A 23,139-nucleotide genomic window follows, 5' to 3' on the forward strand; every position below is an offset into this window, starting at 1 on the left:
ATAAGGGAAACTTGGCTGTGTTTGTAAGTGGTGGGGAAACGGAGTAAATTACAGATTAGTTAAGAGAGTGGACATGAGAAAGGGATGTGTGTTGAAGACAATGGAATGGGATGGTAGAAGAAAAATGAGATGCTGTGTGTAAAGTACCTTACAATCTTAAAATCCTAGATAAATATCTGACATTGATATCAAATCTTCTTAGTCAAAACCGACATCCCTATAACTGCTTGTTCAGCAGCTTCTTTGTATCTTCTCCTCTGAAGCAACAAAACAAAACAAAAACAGAAACAAAACAAACAAAAAAACAGAGCCTCCCAGAACTTAGATCTTAGAACTTTAAGATTCTTGTAGTTAGTTAGATCAGGGTTTGACTACATCCATGCTTAATCCAATAAACCAAAAACACAAACACAAACAAAAAAAACCCAAAGACAAAAAAAAAAAATCACCCTTCCTATGGTTTTGGGTCTTCTCTTCATCCTGATTTCCCTTCAGCTTTTCAACCTGTCCCCTTTCCCTCCAACACAGCTGACTTAAGTGATTGTTTTTTTAAAAAAAATATTGTATTTTTCCCAATTACATGTAAAAACAATTTAAACATTAATTTTTAAAATATCGATTTCCAAATTTTCTCCCTTTTCCTGCCCCTCCCCATAGAGAAGGCAAGCAATTTGATATGTTATCCATATGCAGCCATGTAAAACAATTCCATATTAGACATAATGTAAAAGAAAATGCAGACCAAAGAATTGAAACTTGAGGGGATGTCCTGGGGGAATGGCTGAACAAAGTGTGGTATATGTATGTGATAGAACACTGTTGTTCTATAAGAAATCACAAGGGACAGGATTTCAGAAAAGCCTGGAAAGATCTGCATGAACTGATGCTGAGTGAGATGAGCGGAACAAGAAGAACATTATGGACACTAACAATGACTTAGGGTGATGATCAACCATGATCATGGATTTGTTCATTTGAGCAGTACAGTAATCAGAGACAACTTTAGGGGATTTGTGATGGAGAATACCATCTGGATCCAGAGAAGGAACTGCGGTGTTTAAATGAAAACCGAACTTTATTAACTTTAATTTTTGTTAAAGTTGTCTTATGTAATCTGTAATTTTGCTGTCTCTGTTTCCTTTCTTCCTTTTGGATCGGATTCTTCTCTCACAACAAGTTCAGTTTCAGTCCATGCTTCTCATGGACGCAAATGTTAAAACTAAGATTGCCTTCTTTTAAGGGGATGGGGAGGGAAGAGAGGGAGGGAGAAAAATTGTAAAACCCAAAACCTCACCAAAAAATGATTGATAGAAACTACCATCATATGTGATTGGAAAACAAAATATTTATATAATAAAAAAGATTAAAAAGTATATATAGACCCAAGACAAATAAACAAAAAAATAAAGTTTTAAAAATGATGCTACAGGAGGCCGAGGAGCTGCTGCGGCGGGGCCGGGGCGGCCGAGCCCGTGAGCCGGGGGCGGGGCGGGGCGGGCGCGGGGGAGGGCGGGGATGCCCAGCCTGCACCCGGCCGCGTCCCCGGCTCGGAAGCGGCTGCGCAAGGTCAAGGGCCCCCCGCCCCCCCCGGCCCGGGCCGCCCCCCGGCCCCCCCCGCAGCCCCCGCCCTTCTGCTTCCTTAGGCGCGGGCGGGGCTGGCGGACCCCCCCCCCCATCCGGGGGCCCAGGAGCGCGCCTGCCCCGCGCCTGCCCCGCGCCTGCCCCTCCGCCCCAGACGTGTGCACGTCGGGGGCCGCGGCCGCCCCGCGCCAGATTAATCCCAAGGCTGAATCCTATGGCTCTGAGTTTGCAGCTGAGACTGAGAGGAAGTCTGTGGAGGACACAGAGGTGGCTCAGATGAAAAGGAGAGCTAAGGACCAGGGCTCCGCAGTGATCTGTCTGAAGGCCCTTCAGGGCATTCTGGGGAAAGCCATACCACGAAAGAAAAAAAGAGAGATTGTGAATCCGGAGCCAAGCAAAGACCCCAGCCCTAGATGCAGAGAAGAATCCAGCAAGAAGAGTGCTACAGGTTCCTCTCCAGTTAAGGAAAAGCAGCAAGACCTTCCAGAAAACAGCCAAGGGGAAGATGGAGCAGCCCCAGGAAATCTCAGCAGCCTAATTATGGTTAGGAACTCTCAAGATAACTCAAGTGAAAAGCCACCTGGTGACCCCAGACCAGTCCTGGAAAAAAGCCCAGAGGCCCACTCAGAAGAACAGAGGCCTAAAGAGAGGGAGTTGGTGATAGAAAATCCAGACTGGTCACATATCTGAGCACCCTCTCCCTCAATCTTCCCTCTCTTCTATCACCTATCCCCCCCCCCCCCTTCCCCTTATCCCATCCCTTTCTTCTCATTTTTCTCTAGGGTAAGATAGATTTCCTCATCCAATGAAGTGTGTACGTTATTTCCTCTCTGAGTCATTTCTGATGACAATGAAGGCTCACTCATTCCCCCTCACCTTCCCCTCTTCCACTCCGTAGAAAAAAAATTTCTTGAATCTTACATGAAATATCTTAGCCCCTTCTTCATCTCCTTTCTCTTCCTCCCAGTACTTTATCACCCATTGACACCATCTTTTTACTATATTATCCCATTATATTCAGCTCCTTCCTATGTTTTGTCTATATATATATATATATATATATATATATATATATATATATATACACATGTTATGCTCCTTCTAACTGCTCTAATGAATGAGAAAGTTCCTATGAGTTATCAGTATCTTCTTCCCATGCAGGAATATCATTAAGTTTCTCATAATTTATCCTTCTCATCCACCCTTTCTATGGTTCCCCTGAGTCCTGCCCGCAGAGACCAAACTTACTGTTTCAGCTCTGGTTGTTTCAGTAGGAAAGTTTGATTCATTGAAGGTCCATCTTTTCCCCTGAAAGATGATGCTCAGTTTTGCTGGGTAGTTGATTCTTGGTTGTAAACCAAGATCTTTTGCCTTCCAGAATATCATATTCTAATCCCTATGAGCCCTTAATGTAGATGCTGCCAGATCCCATGTAATCCTGACTATGGAGCCTCAGTAGTTGAATTGTCTGTTTCTGCAGCTTTTAGAATTTTCTCTTTGATTTGGGAGTTTTGGAATTTTGCTATAATATTCCTGGAAATTTTTCTTTTGGGATCTCTTTCAGGAGGTGACCAGTGAACCATATGGTGGTATGGGGGCCCAGATTATAACCTGGATCTGAGTGTGGGCAAACAGCAGAGTCCTGCTCCAGGGAGAGCAGAGAGACCTCTGCAGTCTCCCCTGATCCCCTGACCATCCATGGGCTGCATTCTGGAGGTACAGGCTGGCCTTCCTGATTTCCCCCTGCAAGTTCTCACCACAGGGCTGCTCTGAGTCCAGTGCTCATTCCACACTCAGTCTGGTGTGGCAGAGTTCTCTCATCGCCCCTTCAAGCTGTTCCCAGTGATCCCTGGGCCAGAAGGTCTGGAAACCACCTCCTCTGCCACGAACCCAGGCACTCCCAGGGATCTAGGCATTCAGCCTGGCTGTGCTATGCTGCAGCTGTGCTCACAGCAGCTCTTTCCAACCCCCAGTCCCAGTGGAACAGACCTTTCCTGCAGAACTTCTAAGTTGTCTTGGACTGGGAAATTGTATCACTCAGTCTTTCTGTGGGTTCCGCCCCTCTAAATTTTGGCTAGGGTCATAATTTGATTGCTTTTGGAGGGTTTTGGGGAATAGGTTTCCAGGAATTCCTGCCTTCACACTCTTAAGTGGTTGTTAAATCAATATTAAATAACTCTTACTTTTCTACTTCTCTAATCATTTGATAAGAAAGTTCATCCATCTGTATAGTGCTTAGTAAAGCATTCCACACAGAGTGTTATAGAAACATCAGATATTATTTTGAGGGACAGAGATCAGGACATTTAATGAGGGAATAAAGTATTGAATGAACTTGAGTAAATTTAGCGTCTTATGTTAAATGAGCAGGCAAATCAATGAGAGAGATCTCATTTCAGTCTCACCTACTCTAGGGCCATTAGATAGGTTTTTGGCTCTTATATCTGAAGAAGAGATACTATTTCATTTCTAGAATTTATGAATTTTCCCATTAGCCTAAGTGTGGTCAGGCTACTAAAATTAATTCCAAATGAGTAAACATTATTCGCAATTCTCATCAGGTAGCATTGGGACTAAGTTCTATATATTGGATACCTGATTGCCTGGCCTGGGTTAACACAGTGACCCATCTTGAAACAGAAGACAGATATTTGGCAGATACCAAGACAAGGGTTTGATGCTAGGTTTGGAAAAGACAGGATTGTAGGGAATAGCACCCATATTGCCCCAACAGATCCTCAAACCACCAGAAACATAAAATTTGTTTTACTTGTACAAAAGTTATATAAACTCAATACATCAACAAGCAGATTCAATATTCTCCCTTAGCTCCCTAGCTGCTGTTGGTACAATAAGTCAGAGCAAAAATGGGAAGGAAGAGAATGGTGAGTGATGATACATTAAAATACCAGCCAATATTTTGCATTTTTCCCAATTTATTTTTTTATTTTAAGATTTTATTGATTTTGAATTTTACATTTTTTCTCATATCTTACTTCCCTTCCCCCAACTGCCCCACAGAAAAAAAAATATGGAATGCTTCACGAATTTGCATGTCATTCTTGCTAATTTTAGTATACGTGCTGCCGAAGCGAGCACCCTAATTTCCAATAGTATTACATACTTGTAAAAGCAGTAAGCAGAATCCATTTTTCAGTTTTTCATATAACAGATTATTCTTAACAAAGAAAACAAGACCCCCCCCCCCATAAAACACTATAGCTAAATAACATTCTTTTTTTTTTTTGGTACTAAATAACATTCTTGAACGTAAATCTTTGTTCAAAGATCCATCTGCACAAAAAGGTGGCAGATTTCAGTATTTGTAGTTTCAAAGACTAATATATTTTATCTTCCCCTAACATCTTATGGATCACAGTTGGAAATCTATCTCTTTAGATTGTCTAGGCAAAATTTAAACAGAAATGTCATCACACCGATAATACTAGAAACTATGCTTTTAACAAAAAGAACTCAAATCTATCTTAAAAACAACTTGTGTGAGCAAGAAATAGAGATAGAATCCTTAAGAGATTTATTTTAGGAATGAGAATTGTGAGGCCCAGAGAAACAAAAGGACTCACTTAAAGTTCCCCAAGGAGGAAAGTGGTTGTATTCAGATTTGAATCCATATTGAGTAGAAATCCTATGCTTTCTCTTATTTGTCATTCAACTGATCTGTTGCACAAGGAGGGTAGAAACCAACATTTACTTTTTCTGGAATAAATTCCAGTTTGTTCAATTATTCAAAATATTTTCAAATCCCCTCTTTTCCCTTTCCAATTGTGACCTCCTTTTGGTCACCAACACTGGGCTGCTTCCTGTGTTTCCATCCAGTCTACTGAAGACACATTTGAAATTAAGGAGAGGCTAATTTTGCTAAATCCCCTGTAGGGTGAGATTTACAGTTCTATTCTTTTATCAAGATGACCCTTGTTATGACTCCTCTCTCTCTCTCTCTCTCTCTCTCTCCCTACCTTCCCTCTCCCCAAATGGACATTCATAGAATTAAGAACAGAATTGAAAAACAACTTAAAGGATGTTCTAAATTCAATCCACTGTGTAATTTTTGGGCCAGTTTTTCCACCTAGGTTCCCAAGCTCTACATTTTAAGATACTGAATTTTCATTAATTAGGGGTCAATTACACCCATACCAAAAAGATCCCCAAAAGACACCTAAATTCTACCAACAATATTATTTATGCAAAAGAACTAACCATATCAAACTACAGGACATTTATAAACATAAATCACATATAAGAGAAAAGAAACTGATATGAAGATGAAAATCTTGCTTCATGACTAAGGAAACTCCTCGTCATCCTTCTTTGTCTTTTTATAGAGGTTTTCTTCGAAACTGACCAAAATATTGCTTTCTCTCTTGTTTCTCTTCTTGGTTGAGTGATTCCTGGGTTTGCTTCTCCTCATCAGAACTTGAGCTCTGGTTTTGTTTCTGCTCAGCCTCCATGTGAAGGTTTCTAGATAAAGTTAGAATAGAAATCCAATTTCTACCCTGTCCAGCCCTCCCACTCTCCCCTACCTCCATCGAAGGTTCTCATAGGTTTCCCAGTCTTTTGGAATACCAAGTAGCCTATTTAAAAAACTGTCTGAAATGGGTCATATTTGAAATAAACCAAGCTGATTCTCAGCTGATTTGGGATCTTTTCTAGCTTTCAATCCACCCCAGCTCTCCCGATTCCTTGATGCTCTTTCAGTATAACAAATACTACTTAGTCTTAACCACCCCTAAGGGTACCAGACTGGTATGGTGCTATTTCTGGTCTTCCATGGTCTTCTCCTCTGGATGGCAACATAACGAGATGTTGGCAAATGGATCACCCAGACAACCGAGTCTCTGTTGGATCCGACCATGCTATCAATCAGGCAAAATCCCTGTAAGATTCCAGGCCACTGAATAAGCAACAAGCCCTGGGGACTGTGAACTGGACCAGTACAAGGTTCCTCTCAAAGAGAGATTCTAGCATGTTGGCTCTGGCAGGGCCTGGGAGAGAAGACCACAAAGAGAGTACCATAAAGCTGACCCTACAAAGGGCAGCAGGGATCTCTCATGGTCAGGAGGGAAATCCCCCATGACAAAGAGTCCTCTCAAAAGACAGGGTGACCTCAGGGGAGCTGCCGGTCTTGACAGGAGGACACCGGCTGACATCCCACATATTAGAAGGAACACCTGCCAGCTGTGTATGTAGACATGTGTACACGTGTACGTGAATATGTGAAAGGCCCTAGAAAGGTAGGTCATTGTTAGTGCCAGGGACCATTATCCTCATTACTGAAACACAGCTTGGTTCATTTTTGACTGCTTCTCAACCACAGAACTTAGCTCCCCATTGGACCTAAGCTGCTACACAGGGAAGTTCAGAAATAGGGAACATTCTTTAGTGAAAGGGCATTTCTCCCATTACCAAATTGTTAGGATCCTTCAGGGGCAGAAATGTACAGTTGTATGCAAAATAGATTCTCCTAGGGACTAGGATTGCTATGGATATTTATCATGTGGTAACTTAAGGCATAGACATTGGTGTACAAAGACCACTTCCCAGATAGAATTCAATGGTCAGAACCCACCTGCTCCTACTCATACTATTGCCTGATGATCCAAATGAGGCTTGACCAGTCAAACCAATTTCTCTGCTTTGAGGGTTCCTACTTCCAGCATCCGCATTTTCAGCTGTGGCTCTGCCTCCACCAGGCAACAGAGCACGCAAGTAACTGCAAAGAAATTAAAAGGATTTGTTCATTAGGTCATTTCTGTATTCAAAGGAGAGATCATAAAGAGAAGACTCAAGTCAAGACTCCATTGGGAAACCTTAGAGAAAGCAATGACTAATGAATAGGCAACTTGACCTACAAATGCAGTTTCTTTGAGACCAGTGTAAATCTTAATAACCCCCCCCCCCGCAAATCCTGCCCCCAATCCTGATGGTTTTGCTTCCAATTCTCATTCCATTTTCCCCTTAAAAGAACCCAAATCCTTAAACAATGTTTCTGAAATTTCCATTTATTTGACCCATGATACCTGGACAAGTGCCATGGGCCTCAATGATAGCTCACTTGATAGCTCATATGACCACCAAGAGATGGCTTGAAAGGCACATAAAGATGAGAAGGCTGAACATTACATTTTTTCATTTTAAAAATATATTTTAGGGAAATTTGGGACACTAATACATTGTGTTTTTTTTTCCTTTTTGAAGATTTTATTTATTTTGAGTTTTATAATTTTTCCCTTAATCTTGCTTCCATCCCCCCACACAGAAGGCAATTTGCCAGTCTTTACATTGTTTTCATGGTACACATTGATCCAAATTGAATGTGATAAGAGAGAAATCATATCCTTAAGGAACAAAAATTGTAAAAGAGACAGTAAGATTATATAATAATATATCAGTTTTTTTCTAAATTGAAGGTAATAGTCCTTGGTCTTTGTTCAAACTGCACAGTTCTTTCTGTGGATGCAGATGGTATTCTCCATTGCAGAGAACCCCAAATTGTCCCTGATTGTTGCACTGATGGAGTGAGCAACGCCATTCAAGGGTGATCATCACCTCCATGTTGCTGTTAGGTTGTACAGTGTTTTTCTGGTTCTGCTCATCTCACTCAGCATCAGTTCACGCAAATCCCTCCAGGCTTCCCTGAATTTCCATCCCTAATAGAACAATAGTGTTCCATGACATACATGGAACCACAGTTTGCTAAGCCATTCCCCAATTGAAGGACATTTACTTGATTTCCAATTCTTTGCCAACACAAACAGGGTTGCTATGAATATTTTTGTACAAGTGATGTTTTTAACCTTTTTTCATGATCTCCTCAGGGTATAGTCCCAGTAGTGGTATTGCTGGATCAAAGTGCATGCACATTTTTGTTACCCTTTGGTCATAATTCCAAATTGCTCTCCAGAAAGGTTGGATAATGAGCAGAACCTGAATAACATTATACACCCTAACAGCAATATGGCAGTGATAGTCAACCTTGATGGAGTTGCTCATACCAACAGAGCAACAATCAGGCACAATCTTAGAGTATCTGTGACGAAGAATGCCATCTGTATCCTGAGAAAGAATCGTGGAGTTTGAACAAAGACTAAGGACTGTTACCTTTAATTTGAAAAAATGTTATCTTATTATGTAATTCTTCTATATATCATACTTTATGTTTCTTCCTCAAGGATATGATTTCTCTCTCATCACAATCAACTTAGATCAGTGCATACTATAGGAATGATGTAAAGATTAGCAAACTGTATTCTGTGGGAGGTGGGAGAGGGAAGCAAGATTGGGGGAAAATTGTAAAACTCAAAATAAATAAAACATTTCTAAACTTAAATATATATATATATATATTATTCATTTCATTAGCTATTTCTCATTTCTATTTCATTAGATATTTCCCAATTATATTTTAACATTCACTTTTGGAAATTCTGAGTTGCAAATTCTCTCCTTCCCCCCACCCCCACTTGAGAAGGCACATGATATCGATTATGTGTGAAAAGTCACACAAATTTCCATATTAGTCATGTTACTAAAGAAAGCAAGAAAAATAAAGCAAAAGCTGAGTATTCTATTTCTACATTTATACTTCTACTCACTTTAAAGGTTCCTGCATAAAGTGTGGTTTGGCAACTTTTGGTCCAATCAATTCTTCCCTTTTTTTATCCTCTGTCAAGAAAAAAAAAACCCAAATGAACAAACAAACAAACAAAAAACAACACAACCCCACACAAACAAATACGAAAGTTACTGATTGAATAATTAGATATTTTCTAAGCATATTCAGTCCGACAGGTACTTTATGGGCAGGAAGAAAATTCTTCATCATGGGAGCTTTCAATTTAGGGGAATTATCCCAGATAACAAAGAATTGACTTTGGGCCTTATGGAAACTGTTGGACGCAGCAGATTTGTAGTGTATGCTGTTGAGGAATTGGTCCTAAACAATTATACCTACATTGAAGCATGGAGGTGAGAGTTGAACTTCTCATTCTACAACAGTTGTTTACAAAGAACTTACCTGATGTGTATTCCAGACAGGAATATTCTCCAAATTTTTTATCTGAGAATTTGTCAGATGTTTTCTTTATATTCTCCTTTGACTTCTTCCTGCAATGATTATAATATGCACATTAAACATCTAGGAAAATACAGTAAGATGTAAGGAAATTTGTTAGACAAATAGAGCTTTTTTTATTTTAAGGATGATTTATTACTTAGAAATAGAGAGGGGGTAGAGCCAAGATAGCGGCATGAAGGTAGCATTTCCTGGGAACTCCTTCCCCCCAAACTCCAAAGGTCAACAATGATGACTCTAGCCAAAATTTAGAGGGGCAGAACCAACAGAAAGACTGAGTGATACATTTTCCCAGTCCAAGATAACTTAGAAGTTCCACAGGAAAGGTGTGTTTCACCAGGAACGGGAGTTGGAAAAAGTTCCAGTTGCAGCACAGCCCCAGAACAGCTTGAAGGGGTGGGGAGAAAATTCTGCTACACCAGAATGAGTGTGGAGTGAAGGAGCACTGGCTACAGGTGCAGCAAGAATCTGGAGAAAGCAGCCTATACCCTCAGAGCAAAGCCTATGGACTGTAAGGGGGTTGGGTAAGACTGCAGAGATTGCTCTCCCTCGGGGTAGGACTCTGCTGTTTGCCCACACTCAGATCCAGGTTGCAGTTTGGGCTTCCATACTAAGTAGTCAAGAAGGACCCCTCCTTACAGCTCCAGGGTAGAGGAAAGTGAGTTGGTCATCTACATATCAAAGCATAGGCAAGGGTGCATAAGACCTTGGAGGAATAAAGGTCCCAGGGGGTGTCCCCCCCCCAAAAAAAAACCCCAAAGCCTTGGAAGTGCTGAAAATTAGTCTTGGGCTGAGGAAATGAGTAAACAACAGAAAAAGAAGAATCTGACCATAGAGAATTACTTTAGTCCCATGGAAGATCAAAACACATACTTAGATGATGACAAAATTGAAGCTTCCATATCCAAAACTTCCAAGAGAAATAGAAAATGGGCTCAGACTATGGATGAGCTCAAAAAAGACTTTGAAAAGCAATTAAGGGAGATGGAAGAAAAATGAGAGCAATGCAGAAAAATCATGAAAACCAAATCAACAGCTTGGTGAAAGAAATACAAAAAAGTACTGAAGAAAATAATATGTTAAAAACCAGTTTAGGCCTAATGGGAAAAGCAAAACAAAAGGCAAATGAGGAGAAGAATGCCTTAAAAGCAGAATTGTCCAGCTGGAAAAGGAGATAAAAAAGGTCTCTGAAGAAAATAACTCCATGGGGCAGCTAGGTGGCATAGTAGATAAAGCACCGGCCTTGGAGTCAAGAGTACCTGGGTTCAAATCTGATCTCAGACACTTAATAATTACCTAGCTGTGTGGCCTTAGGCAAGCCACTTAACCCTGCTTGCCTTACAAAAACCTAAAAAAAAGGAAATAATACAGCAAAATTGCCCTGAGATCGATCCTAGAAGCAGAGGGTAAAATAGAAATTGAGGGAATCAGCCAATCACCACCCAAAAGAAATCCCAAAAGAAAAACTTCCAGGAAAATTTTAGCTAAATTCCAAAACTCCCTAATCAAAGAGAAAATTCTAAAATGTAAAATCTACAAAAATCTAAAATCTAAAACAATTCAACTACTGAGGCTCCATAATCAGGATTACACAGCATCTGGTAGCATCTACATTAAGGGCTCATAGGGCTTGGAATATGATATTCCAGAAGGCAAAAGATCTTGGTTTACAACCGAGAATCAACTACCCAGGAAAACTGAACATCCTCTTTCAGGGGAAAAGGTGGACTTTCAATGAAACAGGGGACTTTCAAACTTTCCTAACGAGATGACTAGAGCTGAACAGAAAGTTTGATCTCCAAGTACAGGACTCTGGTGAACCACAGAGGTAGTAGAAGAGAGGAACTAACTATGAGGAACTTGATGATGTTGAACTATTTGTATTGTTGCATGGGAAGAAGATATTGATAACTCATATGAACTTTCTCATTTATAAGAGGAGTTAGAAGGAGCATATATAGACAGGGCACAGGAAGGAGCTGAATATAATGGGATAATATAGTAAAAAGATGGAGTCAATGGGTGATAAAAGAAATTACTGGGAGAAAGAGAAAGGAGATGAAGAAGAAGCTAAGAAATTTCACATAAGAGTTAAGAAAAAGCTTTTTCAATGGAGTGGAAAGGGGGAAGGCAAGGGGGAATGAGTGAGCCTTCATTCTCATCAGAAATGGCTCAGGGAGGAAATGACATACACACTTAACAGGATGAGGAAATTATTCTTACCCTGGAGAAAAGTGAGAAGAAAGGGATGGGATAAGGGGGAATGGTGGGAATAGGAGATATAAGAGGGGGAAGATTGTGGGAGAAGGTACTCAGATACAATACACTTTTGGACAGGGCCAGGATAAAAGGAGAGAGAGAGAATATATTAAATGAGAGTGGGGAGGAATAGAATGGAGGGAAATACAGCTAGTAATAGCAACTGTGGGAAAAATATTGAAGCAACTTCTCTGGTGGACTTACAATAAAGAAAGCAACTCACTCCAGAGACAAAGGCACTGAAACATGAACACAGATTGAAGTATATTTTTTTTTCTCTCCCTCTCACTATTCTTGAGGTTGCTCATCTTCTTGGGGGGGGGGTTATGTTTACTCTTATGTATACTCTGATAACACATTCAATTTTGATCAGTGTATAGCATGGAAACAATGTAAAGACTATCAGACAGCCTTCTATGGGAGGCGAGGGAAGGGAGGGAGAAAATTATCAAATTCAAAACCTTACAAAAATGTTAGGTAGAAACTACTATTGTATATAATTGGAAAACAAATGATTGTTTAAAGCATAACTGATACTCTATATTAAAGGTTTTTTCCTGTATCAATTGACATAACTGCACTTGGTTAAGAATTGTCCCCCTAACCAGGTTTTTGCAAGGCAATGGGGTTAAGTGGCTTGCCCAAGGCCACACAGCTAGGTAATTACTTAGTGTCTGAGCCTGGATTTGAACTCAGGTACTCCTGACTCCAAGGCCGGTGCTTTATCCACTACGCCACCTAGCCGCCCCTCCCCTAACCAGTTTTCAAAGGAGCCTCCTTTCATTTTCATCCAGTTTATAAATGATGAAACCTTTAACATTTGGGTCACATATCCATTTGTAATTTAATGTAGTATATAGTAGAAGATGCAATTATCTACAGAATTGTTTTCTAGTTTTCCCAGCTGTTTAATAAAAGCAACAAATAACTAAAAAATGAAAAATAAAAAGAATGAATAACTTTTTTCTCCTACTAGTTTTAAGTTTTTAAGATTACTGAGCAAAGGGGCTACTACATTTTCATTGTTTCTGAATCGAGTTTGTTCTAATGACCTGTTCTGTGGAACAAATTCAAATTCATCATAACAGATAATTCTGGGGATATATTGCTTTAGTCTTTTTAGTAACTAATTATTAAGAAATATTTCTGATTTCAAAGTCTATTGCTAGAACAGCACGATTCACAAAACTATGATTACATTATTACTATTCAAACTTATACATGCCATCCAAGAAAAAAAGCTTTTATTTTTGATTAATGCCAAAGAGTTTTAATGCTTATTGCTTTATACAATAGTCTGAGGGTTAGGAAGTGCTATTCTTATTTTTTTTTATTATTTCCTTTGAGATTCTTGATCTCTAAATCTATTTGATCTTCTATATAAATTGGAATATTTTTTATGTCATTTAGGTCTGTGTGGGATAAAAATCTACTTTAAAAAATATAGAAACTAGGGGCGGCTAGGTGGCGTAGTGGATAAAGCACCGGCCTTGGAGTCAGGAGTACCTGGGTTCAAATCCGGTCTCAGACACTTAATAATTACCTAGCTGTGTGGCCTTGGGCAAGCCACTTAAAACCCCATTTGCCTTGCCAAAAACCTAAAAAAAAATATAGAAACTCCTATGAGCAAAAGGAAAAGTTTATTTTGACTTTTCTTCAGTAAAAAGGATATACTCCAAGTCCCACAAAGGTAGGGAAGATCAAGGAGCTGCCCTGAATTAACAGTCAAGCAAGATTATATGGCCTAATGAGATCCCTTCCTCCTCATTCTCTGTTGACTCACTGGCTAGTCTTCAGAGTTACATTCCACTTGTGAAAATCTACTCCAGCAACAAAGAAAAGAATGAAAGGTTTTCATAAAATATGATCTTACCATCCAGATGGTGAGAATAACCTTCAGGATTATAACTATCTTATTGAAGTAATGTAACTTGTCTTGGAAGGCAAGGTCTAGGGACAGTCTACTTATACTCAAACAAGAGAAGTCTTATGAGCTTCTTTGGAATTCAAGGTTTTTCTCATGGGGAAAAAGTCTACTATCCTTCCAGTAGTCAGTAAAAGCAGTCTTATCAAAAGCAGAGTGAACCACCTGTTTGGACTACGAGGGGCTTTCTTCTAGAAATAGTTTAAGAATAATAGTTTGTTCTTCCTTTAATATTTCTTAACCCTGAGAGGACTTCCCTAGGAATGTTAACCCTGAAATGGTTTTATTTGGAATATTCCACTCAGCTCTATGAAGAACCCCCTTGACAGTATGATTCTTGCAAGTTTAGGGAGCATAATAAATTTTATTATATTAGGAGGGCCTAGCCTTGTATATAAAATAATTTATTTATTTAAAACTTGTCTTATTTTGTAAAGAGGGTTTTGCAATTGCATTTAAATTAAGCTGAGTGTGTGTTGGGCAACCAACTCCCAGATACTTTATGAATTTTGTTGTTATTTTGAATGTACTTTATCATTTCCCTCTTGATTTTTGGAATTGCTAAATGAAAATGTTGTTGGTGTTTTATTTAATGTGAGTACTGCTACTTCACCAAAGCTATTTATTACCTCAATTTCTCTCCTGATTCTGTAAGATTTTCCTAAATAAACTATCATGTCATCTGCATACAACAATAGCCTTGTTCCCTATCTGCCTACTTTAATTTTCTTTCTTATTTCAATGTGATTGCCAACATTTCTAGAACAATGTCAAATAATTGTGGGCATCCTTGCATTACACCTGTATTTATTGCAAGAGCTTTAAGTGTCTCTTCAGTGCAAACCATGCCAGCTTTTATTGTTACATATTTTTATATTAAAAATTGATTTTTATGTGCCTATTCCTGTTAGAGTTTTAAAGCATAACTGACACTCTATTAAAGGTTTTTTTTCTCAATTGATGTAACTGTGCTTGGTTAAGAATTGTCCCCCTAGCCAGTTTTCAAAGGAGCCTCCTTTCATTTTCATCCAGTATGTAAATGATGAAACCTTTAACATTTGGGTCATATATCCATTTGTAACTGAATGTGGTATATAGTAGAAGATGCACAGAAAATCCATTTTTTAATATAAAAATATGTAACAATAAAAGCTGGCATGGTTTGCACTGAAGAGACACTTAAAGCTCTTGCAATAAATACAGGTGTAATGCAAGGATGCCCACAATTATTTGACATTGTTCTAGAAATGTTGGCAATCACATTGAAATAAGAAAGAAAATTAAAGTAGGCAGATAAAGGTAGGCTATTCTTGTATGCAGATGACATGATAGTTTACCTAGGAAAATCTTACAGAATCAGGAGAGAAATTGAGGTAATAAATAGCTTTGGTGAAGTAGCAGTACTCACATTAAATAAAACATCAACAACATTTTCATTTAGCAATTCCAAAAATCAAGAGGGAAATGATATCATTTTCTGACCATTAGTCTTGGTTTTAAATAGCCTCCAAGGACTCCTCCTGCAAGATCCCTCAGCCTTTAAGAGCCTGGAATTTTCTTCAATATCTACAGGGACAAGTTTTTGGTGATAGAGCTCCATACAGAATCACAAATTATGAGTTTACTGATTACAAATCCTGCTGCAGTTCAGCAAAGTGATCCCAGATGTGCAAGAGAAGGAGAACTCTAAAATGATAGACTTTTTATTAACTAATTATTGAGAAATATTTATGGGATGGCTAGGTGGTGCAGTGGATAGAGCACCAGCCCTAGAGTCTGGAGTACCTGAGTTAAAATCCAGCTTCAGACACTTACTAATTACCTAGCTGTGTGGCCTTGGGCAAGCCACTTAACCCCATTGCCTTGCAAAAACATAAAAAAAAATATTTCTGATATCAAAATCTATTGCTAGTATAGCACTATTCACAAAACCTTTTATATTATTACTATTCACAAACCTATCTATGCCATCCCAGAAGAAAAGCTTTGTCATTATATAAAATTACCAGCTGAATTAGAAGCAGTTTTATTAGAGTTTATATTTTGGAATATATATTTATATATGTGCTCATCTGAACTGAACGTAAAGAAAAGAGTTGCACATATTAGGCATATGATGAAATAGTGTTTACTGCTTTGATGGATCCATGATATGTGTGAGTCCATGCTCATTACCTGACCTGTACCTCTCCTTTTTGATATATTTTGAAAACTTATTATTTCCCAATAAATGACATCTTCCTTATTAAAAAAAAGTAAGTTACTTAAAGCAATTCTAATATAGTGATTGGGACATATATAACATTCCACTCTTATAATCTTACAGGTGGCTAACAAAAATCAAAGAAAATATGTTTTAGTTTCAGCCTGGGACTATTTATCCTGCTGTTATGCAATGTAGAACAAGAATCTAAATCTAAAAAGGGCTCAAGACACAGTAATATCTGCTCAGCACCCCAGAATAAAGAGAGATTAGTTTAAACTGCAACCCAAACTATTTAGGTCATTTTTAAGAAATTTAAGTGGAAAGGTTTAGGATTGAAGGACCATTTAAAATTCATAGACTGCTGGAGCTAATCAAAGGGGCCTTAGACACTATTTAGAACAATAATCTAATCTAAACAATCATTTAAATCTAAATAGCCAAATTCTCTCATTTCATTGGTAAGCAAACAGCTAGAGGGGAAAAGTAACTTGTTTATTGGTCCCTTAGAAAGTGAATCATATAGATAGATATATGTTAGATAATATAGATAGATATATAGATAGATATATGTATGATTTCCTTGGAAGGAATGATTTAATCTTGTTTATGTAAGAGAAGAGGGATGAGTGTGAGTCAAATGATCATTTTAATCCATCTATTTATTCTATGCAGAAATGCTTCTCCCACAAGTGATCATTTGAGCTTTTTAAATGAGGAATTCATTGCCCCCTAATGAAAGCAGCCTGCTTCAGCTCTAGTTATTCAAAGTCCTTCTTGATGTTAATTCAAAAATCATTCTCTATCATTTTCTGACCATTGGTCCTGGTTCTAAATAGCCTCCAAGGACTCCTCCTGCAAGATCCCTCAGCCTTTAAGAGGCTGGAATTTTCTTCAATATCTATATAGGGACATGTTTCTGATGATAGAGCTCCATACAGAATCACAAATTATGAGTTTACTGATTACAAACCCTGCTGCAGCTCAGCAAAGTGATCCCAGATGTGCAAGAGAAAGAGAACCCTAAAATGAAAATTATTGTTAAAGAAAAAGGAAATATGGGAAAAGAGGCAAAAACAATTTAAGATTATAAAGAGGAGTATATAGACTTGATTCACCAGAAGAATCATTTGTTCCCTATTGAAATTCATTTTGTGACATCTATATCTGACATATGTATGTTAAAACAAAGCCAAGAGAAAAATAAAGCCCTTGCAAATAGTTAGTAGTTTAATATTAAACCTTGTTATAAATGAGAAATCAACATCACTTAACTACAAGAACATTTAAAGAATTAATGTCTTATTTTCACTAAAAAATGCTTTCATTCTTAGGTTAGTTCTATGATGTAAAATTTAGGAAGAAGATAATATGGAGCTATAAGACAGAAAGTAAACCATGAAATTGTTTTGAAGTTTTTCATTTTGTTAGGCAAAAAAAGAAAGAAAAAAAATATTTTGTTTTTACACATAATTGGGGGAAACAAATAGTAAATAAATAATTTTTCAAAAATATGGCTATATAAAAAATTCTCTGAAGACATAGATAGTTACAGGGTAAAAACGCATGAGACTTTACTTTTGGGGGAGGGAAAATCACTTACTTTAGCTCAGGATATTTTGCAGGAAGTCCCCAAACTTCAGATGCCTGTAGTTGTCCAATTGTCTCTGTCTCATTTGCTCTGTTAGAAGGTACAGGAATATTAAATATATTATACATATGTAGTGCTACATTCTGCTTTCTAAATCAGTGTTCTACAAATGGTTACTGCCCCTTCCCAGGTGGGATCAACCAAGTGGAGGGTGAAGAGATGGTTTGAATCTCCCCCCAGCCGTGGTCAACACAATCACACCTCCTCTTTTTTTTTTAAGGTTTTTGCAAGGCAATGGGGTTAAGTGGTTTGCCCCAGGCTGCACAGCTAGGTGTCTGAGACTGGATTTGAACCCAGGTACTCCCGACTTCTGGACCGGGGCTTTATCCACTGCGCTAGGTAGCCTCCCTAAATTTTTTTTAAGGTTTTCGTAAGGCAAATGGGGTTAAGTGTCTTGCCCAAGGCCACACAGCTAGGTAATTAGTAAGTATCTGAGACCGGATTTGAATCCAGGTACTCCTGACTCCAGGGCCGGTGCTTTATCCACTGCCTCACGTAGCTGCCCGCACCTCCTTTTCTCCCCCCACACCTCCTTTCCCCCCTTAACACTCCCTCACGCTCTACCTTCCATATTTTTGGACTCCCTCCCCCTTTTTTTTGAGAGACAGTGTGGATTTTGGGCATGGGACAGTTTGTGATATGGCATTTCAGATCTCATTTCCTTATCTTTCTCCTCAAATGCAATTCTCTTCAGAACGTCCTCATTTTTGTGAAGGGTTTTTTCCCCATCTTATGTCATTGTCAACCCTCGCAATTCACCCTATATATCTAGTGACTTTTCAATCTTATTAGGTCCATAATAGGTCTGGGGTGCATTTCTCTTCTCTCTAGTCACATAGACAGCACCGTAGCTGTGGGTCTTAGCACCTTTTCTTGTAGCAGAGCAACAGTGTAATTTTGCTTTATTTCTGCCCTTCATAATTGGTGCACATGCCAAAAATCCTAGGTCTGAGCAGATCACCCCCCTACTCAATTTCCAGAATCTGTTGATTCTAATATCAAATACTGTCACCTTTTACCTTCCATTTTAATCTTTTCTATGTTAAGTTTATCATGCACACAATTATTAGAACAATGACACTTGTAAAGAAGGTTATATGCTCTTACATTATCATGGATTATTATTATAGATCTGAAACCCGAATATCCTTCTAGTCAGGCAGAATTGCCAGTTCCCCGTGAATTCTGAGCTTCTCCTGTTCCCTTTCCTGCTCTTTTTAAGGACGGTAAGTACCGCTTAGTTCCCGTGGAACACGACGTTCCTTAAACACTCGTTAACATTTTCCTTTTTATACAGCACTCGATTGAGCCTCACAAAACGCCATAATTAACCTCCTAGGAGAGCCAGCGATTAAGAAAAGGCTCCAGCAGCCTTTATACCATCCCGTCCTTCAACCTCAGGCATTTTCTAGATTCTCCAGTTCGTGCCCTCCCTGCAATTTTCCAGAGGAGATGCCCGGCTCCCCGAAGGAACTGCGTCCAAAGCCCGACTCGGATTCACAACCCACCGTACGGGAGTTATAGTTAGGTGAACCCCGGTCGATTCCTAACCCCGGCGGACCTTCCTTTCCTCCCCGGTAATTTAGCATATCGTGGGCCTCCGAGCATACCTTGCTGGAGAGCATCCGCAGTAATGTGCAGAGGCGGGAACTCAGGCCCCTGGCTCCCCAGAGGTACGAGGGGAGTGCCTGTCTCGCGAGCCCGTTTTTTTTTTAAAGGACATTGATTTCACTTTTTAAATACGTTTTTTTCCTCCCCCCGCTTTTCAATGTACCTCACTTGGCCGACACCAACAAATGGAAATGTTTTCCTAACCCAGCGCTCTACTCTACCGGCTCGTCTCCGTTTTAGACGGATAGCAAAGCCGCCCCCCCCCCCCACCCCGCCCGCCCAACGGCCAGAGGGACGGGGGCGTCTGCGGAAAAGCATTTCACGAGCGTTGCCCGAGTTCTCCGACGCCATGCGTTCCCAAGCAGAAGCGGCGCAAAGAAACCGGAATTCGCGAGGGGCGGGGCGAGATGCCGAGACGGGCAGGGCAGAGGAAAGCGATGGAAAAGCCAAAGGGGTAGGGGTGAGGGGGTCGAAGGAAAGCTGGCGGGGGCAGGGGTGGAAAGGGAACTGAGGTTAGGCTGCAGGAGCCAAGGAAAGAGTCAGAAAATGGAGGGGGGGGGGTTGGGAGGCAAGGGAAGAAAGGAGAGAAAGCGGACCCCGACGGGGGCGGGGGCTTACTTGTGTTCAGAAGCCTTCTCGTCCTCCTTCGCTTTTTCGCCGGACCAGAGCTGGTAATACGGGGCCTTGCTCTGGGTGTGGGTGGCAGCTCGGGGGGCTCCGAAGGGCTGGCCAGTTGAGGCCGGGAGCCACGCGGCGGACCGCAGGGAGCCCTGGTTCGGAGCCTGCCCGGTGCCCAAGCCAGAGCCCTGCACAGACGTGCTGGCCACGCGGTCACGGCCGATCGCGGGATGCAGGTTGCGTTGCAGAGCGAACTGGGGGCCGGGAGCCGGGGCCTGAAAGGCAGCGAAGCTCGAACTGGGCACCGAGCTCAACTGCATCCTCGGGCCAAAGCTCGACAGGGCACTGGAGCTCTGGACCAGGCTGCGGTCGGGCTGCCAGCTGTGGGGCGCGGTGCCCATCGCGGCCACTTTGGCGGTCGCCATGGATGTGGTGGTCACCGTGGCTGTGGCGGCCGCTTTGGCGGCCATCGTGGCACTAGCGACCAGCGAGCTGCCACAGCTGCGGTGCTCCTGGTGCTCCCGGGAGCTGGCCTGGGAGTGCGTCGGGAGATTGGAGCTGGAGTACCGGGCGCTGGAGACTGAGGAGCCCCCGAGTGGGCCGGAGCCGGAGCCGGAGCCGGCGCCGGAGCCGGAGCCGGAGTGAGAGCTGGAACTGGAGCCGTAGCTGGAGCTGGAGCTGGAGCCGTAGCTGGAGCCGTAGCTGGAGCTGGAGCCGTAGCTGGAGCCGTAGCTGGAGCCGTAGCTAGAGCCGTAGCTGGAGCTGGAGCCGTAGCTGGAGCCGTAGCTGGAGCTGGAAGCGGAGCCGGAGCCGGAGCAGGAATCCGAGCTTGAGCGGGAATGGCAGTGGCACATGCAGTGCTGCGGGCACCGCGACCCGGAGCGCGAGCGGGAGCGGGACCCGGAGCGCGAGCGGGAGCGCGACCGAGAGCGGGAGCGCGAGCGGGAGCGCGAGCGGGAGCCCGAGCGGGATTGGGAGCGGGAGCGCTCCCTGTGCCACAACTGCTCGCCGCCGTCGTCCTTGCGAAGACTTTCCCCTGCGAAGTAGAGCCCGGGGCGCGGCAGCCAGGAGCTGTGCCGGGGGCTACGGTGGCGGGGCCGCGGGCTGTCGCGGTGAAACCCCGAGCCGCCGAAGGGGGGGCAGTAGTTGCTGGCCCAGGGACTCACCCCTGCAGCTCCTTCTGGTCTTCCGAAGATGCCGCCTCTCAACACTTGTCGGAGCTGGGCCGTCGTCACCTCGGCCGGGCTTCTGGATCGGGCTTGGGCCACCCTGGGGACCTGCTCTGTCCCCTCACGGTTTTCCTGCCTCTTAGCCGCGGAGCCCGGCGGAGCCGGGTCCGGCGGCGGACGCTCCGCCATGTCGCAGGAGCTCTGCGGCGTGACTGATCCCGACCTCAACCGTGCGAGCTGCTTAAGAAGTGGGCTCTAGCCACTCCCCCTTCGCGCATGCGCCTCCCTCTCCTCACCCGCCCCGCCTTCGATTCTGCCTCTGCCACGTGTCAGGCTTCGCACTGCGCCCACCTATTCGTCCTGAGAGAGCAAGGATCTCTCTTCAACGGAATCCCAGGCACGCAAGCGCAGAAAGAAAAAAAAAAAGCCACGTACTTTAAGGGGAGCCCCCCGGTAACGCCCATTTACAACTTCTGCAATTGAGGGTGTCCGCCCTCCTCGAAAAGCTTGAAACTATGTAACAGAAGAGTGATCTCCCTGCCAAACACCTGCTGGAGCCAATCCCTGAACTCCGAAGCTTCTCTTTGAGATAGAACACCCCTCCCATCTAATTCTCCCTAGAAACAGAGCAAACTCGGCAAATGATGCTTCCCAAACAACCCCCTCCACGCCCACCCCCCTTGGGAGGGGCATGGTCCCACTCTTATGTACAATGTTTTGTTTGTTTTTTTCTCCTACACCATGGATCCAAATGTTCTTATCATAAGACAGGCCAGGAAACTGAGGTCTTTCTAGAAAGGAATATGGCTAACCAGATGCCAGATGGGGAAAGGTCTTTAAAAATCACCTAATCGATTCAAAGGGGCCAAAATTACAATGAAATTTTCTCAACTTTACAAAGGCTAGCTCCAAATGAACTTTGTTATATTGCCTCTGGGTGACGCCACTTTGGTTAAAAAAAAATACCAAGGCAAAATAATAGTTCACTGCATAAATATAAGGGTTGTCATAAACCAATAGATTCTTTTAATATTATTATACATTTTCAAATTTTTTTTTATTTCACCTTCCTTTCCAATGAATCCTCTCCCCCCCCTTCCCCACCCAGTTCAACAAAACTAACCCAGACATCAATCAAATTGAATTATATACATTATTTCACATTATTTAACAGCTCTCTGAGCTAAGTATTGTCCTAAGTACTGGGAAAACAACTACAAAAGCCAGTCAGTTCATGCCGTCCAGGAACACATTCTAATACAGAAGGGGAGGAAAAAAAAAACACCTGGGTAAGTCTCTTTTTTCTTTCTTTTTAACTTTAATTTTCTTTTTTTTTTTTAATTACATGTAAAGATAGTTTTAAGTATTCATCTTTCTGTAAAGTTTTGAGTGTCGAATTTCCCCCTTCCTTTCCTATGACAGCAAGAAATCTCATATAGCTTAGATATGTACAATGATGATTAACATATTTCCACATTAATAAATGTTGTGAAAGAATCAGAACTAAAGGTGAGGGTGAAGCATGAGAAGAAAAACAAATTATAAAAAGTGAAAATAGACTGCTTTAGTCTACGTTCAGTCTCCGTGATTCTCTGGATGGGAATAATATTTTCTATCATATGGAAAGCTCTGTTTTGATAGAAAAGTCCCATTACCTTTAAGGTACATTGACAAATCAAATGGCAGTAATACAGGATTCTGTTGAATTATTTGACAATGTTAAGGATTTGGGGGGATGAGAACATTCTTTTCCAGGTCTTCAGTAAGCTAAAGCCCATACAACTAAAGCCCATGCAAAAACAGTTTACTGGTCACACCTCCCTGGGAGTGCTCCCCACAAAGGCTGTAGACCCTGAACTAGAAGCATGACCAATGATGGCTGGGATGATACTGCCATGACTATGGCTCTTGAGCTTCTCTATAGCAGTTGGTCAATAGTTAAGGCTGCTTGTGGTTAGGAAAAAATTATTCTTCTCAATGGTAGTAGAATGGAGAGGTGGCTGGCCTAGAAGCAGAATTTATAGTCTTGGA

At 41.5% G+C, this 23,139-nt stretch overlaps 1 protein-coding gene across 1 annotated transcript; it reads right to left on the reverse strand.

Moving 5' to 3' along the window:
• Positions 1-5,532: 5,532 nt before the first annotated feature.
• Positions 5,533-21,302, reverse strand: NKAP (NFKB activating protein). Its single transcript, XM_074204165.1, has 6 exons — positions 19,940-21,302; positions 17,663-17,740; positions 9,617-9,705; positions 9,195-9,264; positions 7,169-7,312; positions 5,533-6,060 (listed from the first exon to the last, which is right to left on the reverse strand). The coding sequence occupies exons 1-6, from the start codon at positions 21,295-21,297 to the stop codon at positions 5,919-5,921; spliced, it is 1,881 nt and encodes a 626-aa protein (XP_074060266.1). The 5' UTR covers positions 21,298-21,302; the 3' UTR covers positions 5,533-5,918.
• Between the last annotated feature and the right edge of the window lie 1,837 nt (positions 21,303-23,139).

This window comes from Macrotis lagotis, chromosome X (assembly GCF_037893015.1).
Source record: "Macrotis lagotis isolate mMagLag1 chromosome X, bilby.v1.9.chrom.fasta, whole genome shotgun sequence".
NCBI lineage: Eukaryota > Metazoa > Chordata > Mammalia > Peramelemorphia > Peramelidae > Macrotis > Macrotis lagotis.

Bases quoted from the DNA above. Each gene is read 5' to 3' on its own strand.
- NKAP (XM_074204165.1), bottom strand. From the start codon at position 21,297: ATGGCGGAGCGTCCGCCGCCGGACCCGGCTCCGCCGGGCTCCGCGGCT. The intron at 17,741-19,939 runs GTAAGCCCCCGC...ACCTTCTAACAG, and splicing joins GAGAAGGCTTCTGAACACAA to AGCAAATGAGACAGAGACAA. The intron at 7,313-9,194 runs GTGAGTAGAAGT...ATTTCTTTGCAG, and splicing joins TTTATGCAGGAACCTTTAAA to TTACTTGCGTGCTCTGTTGC.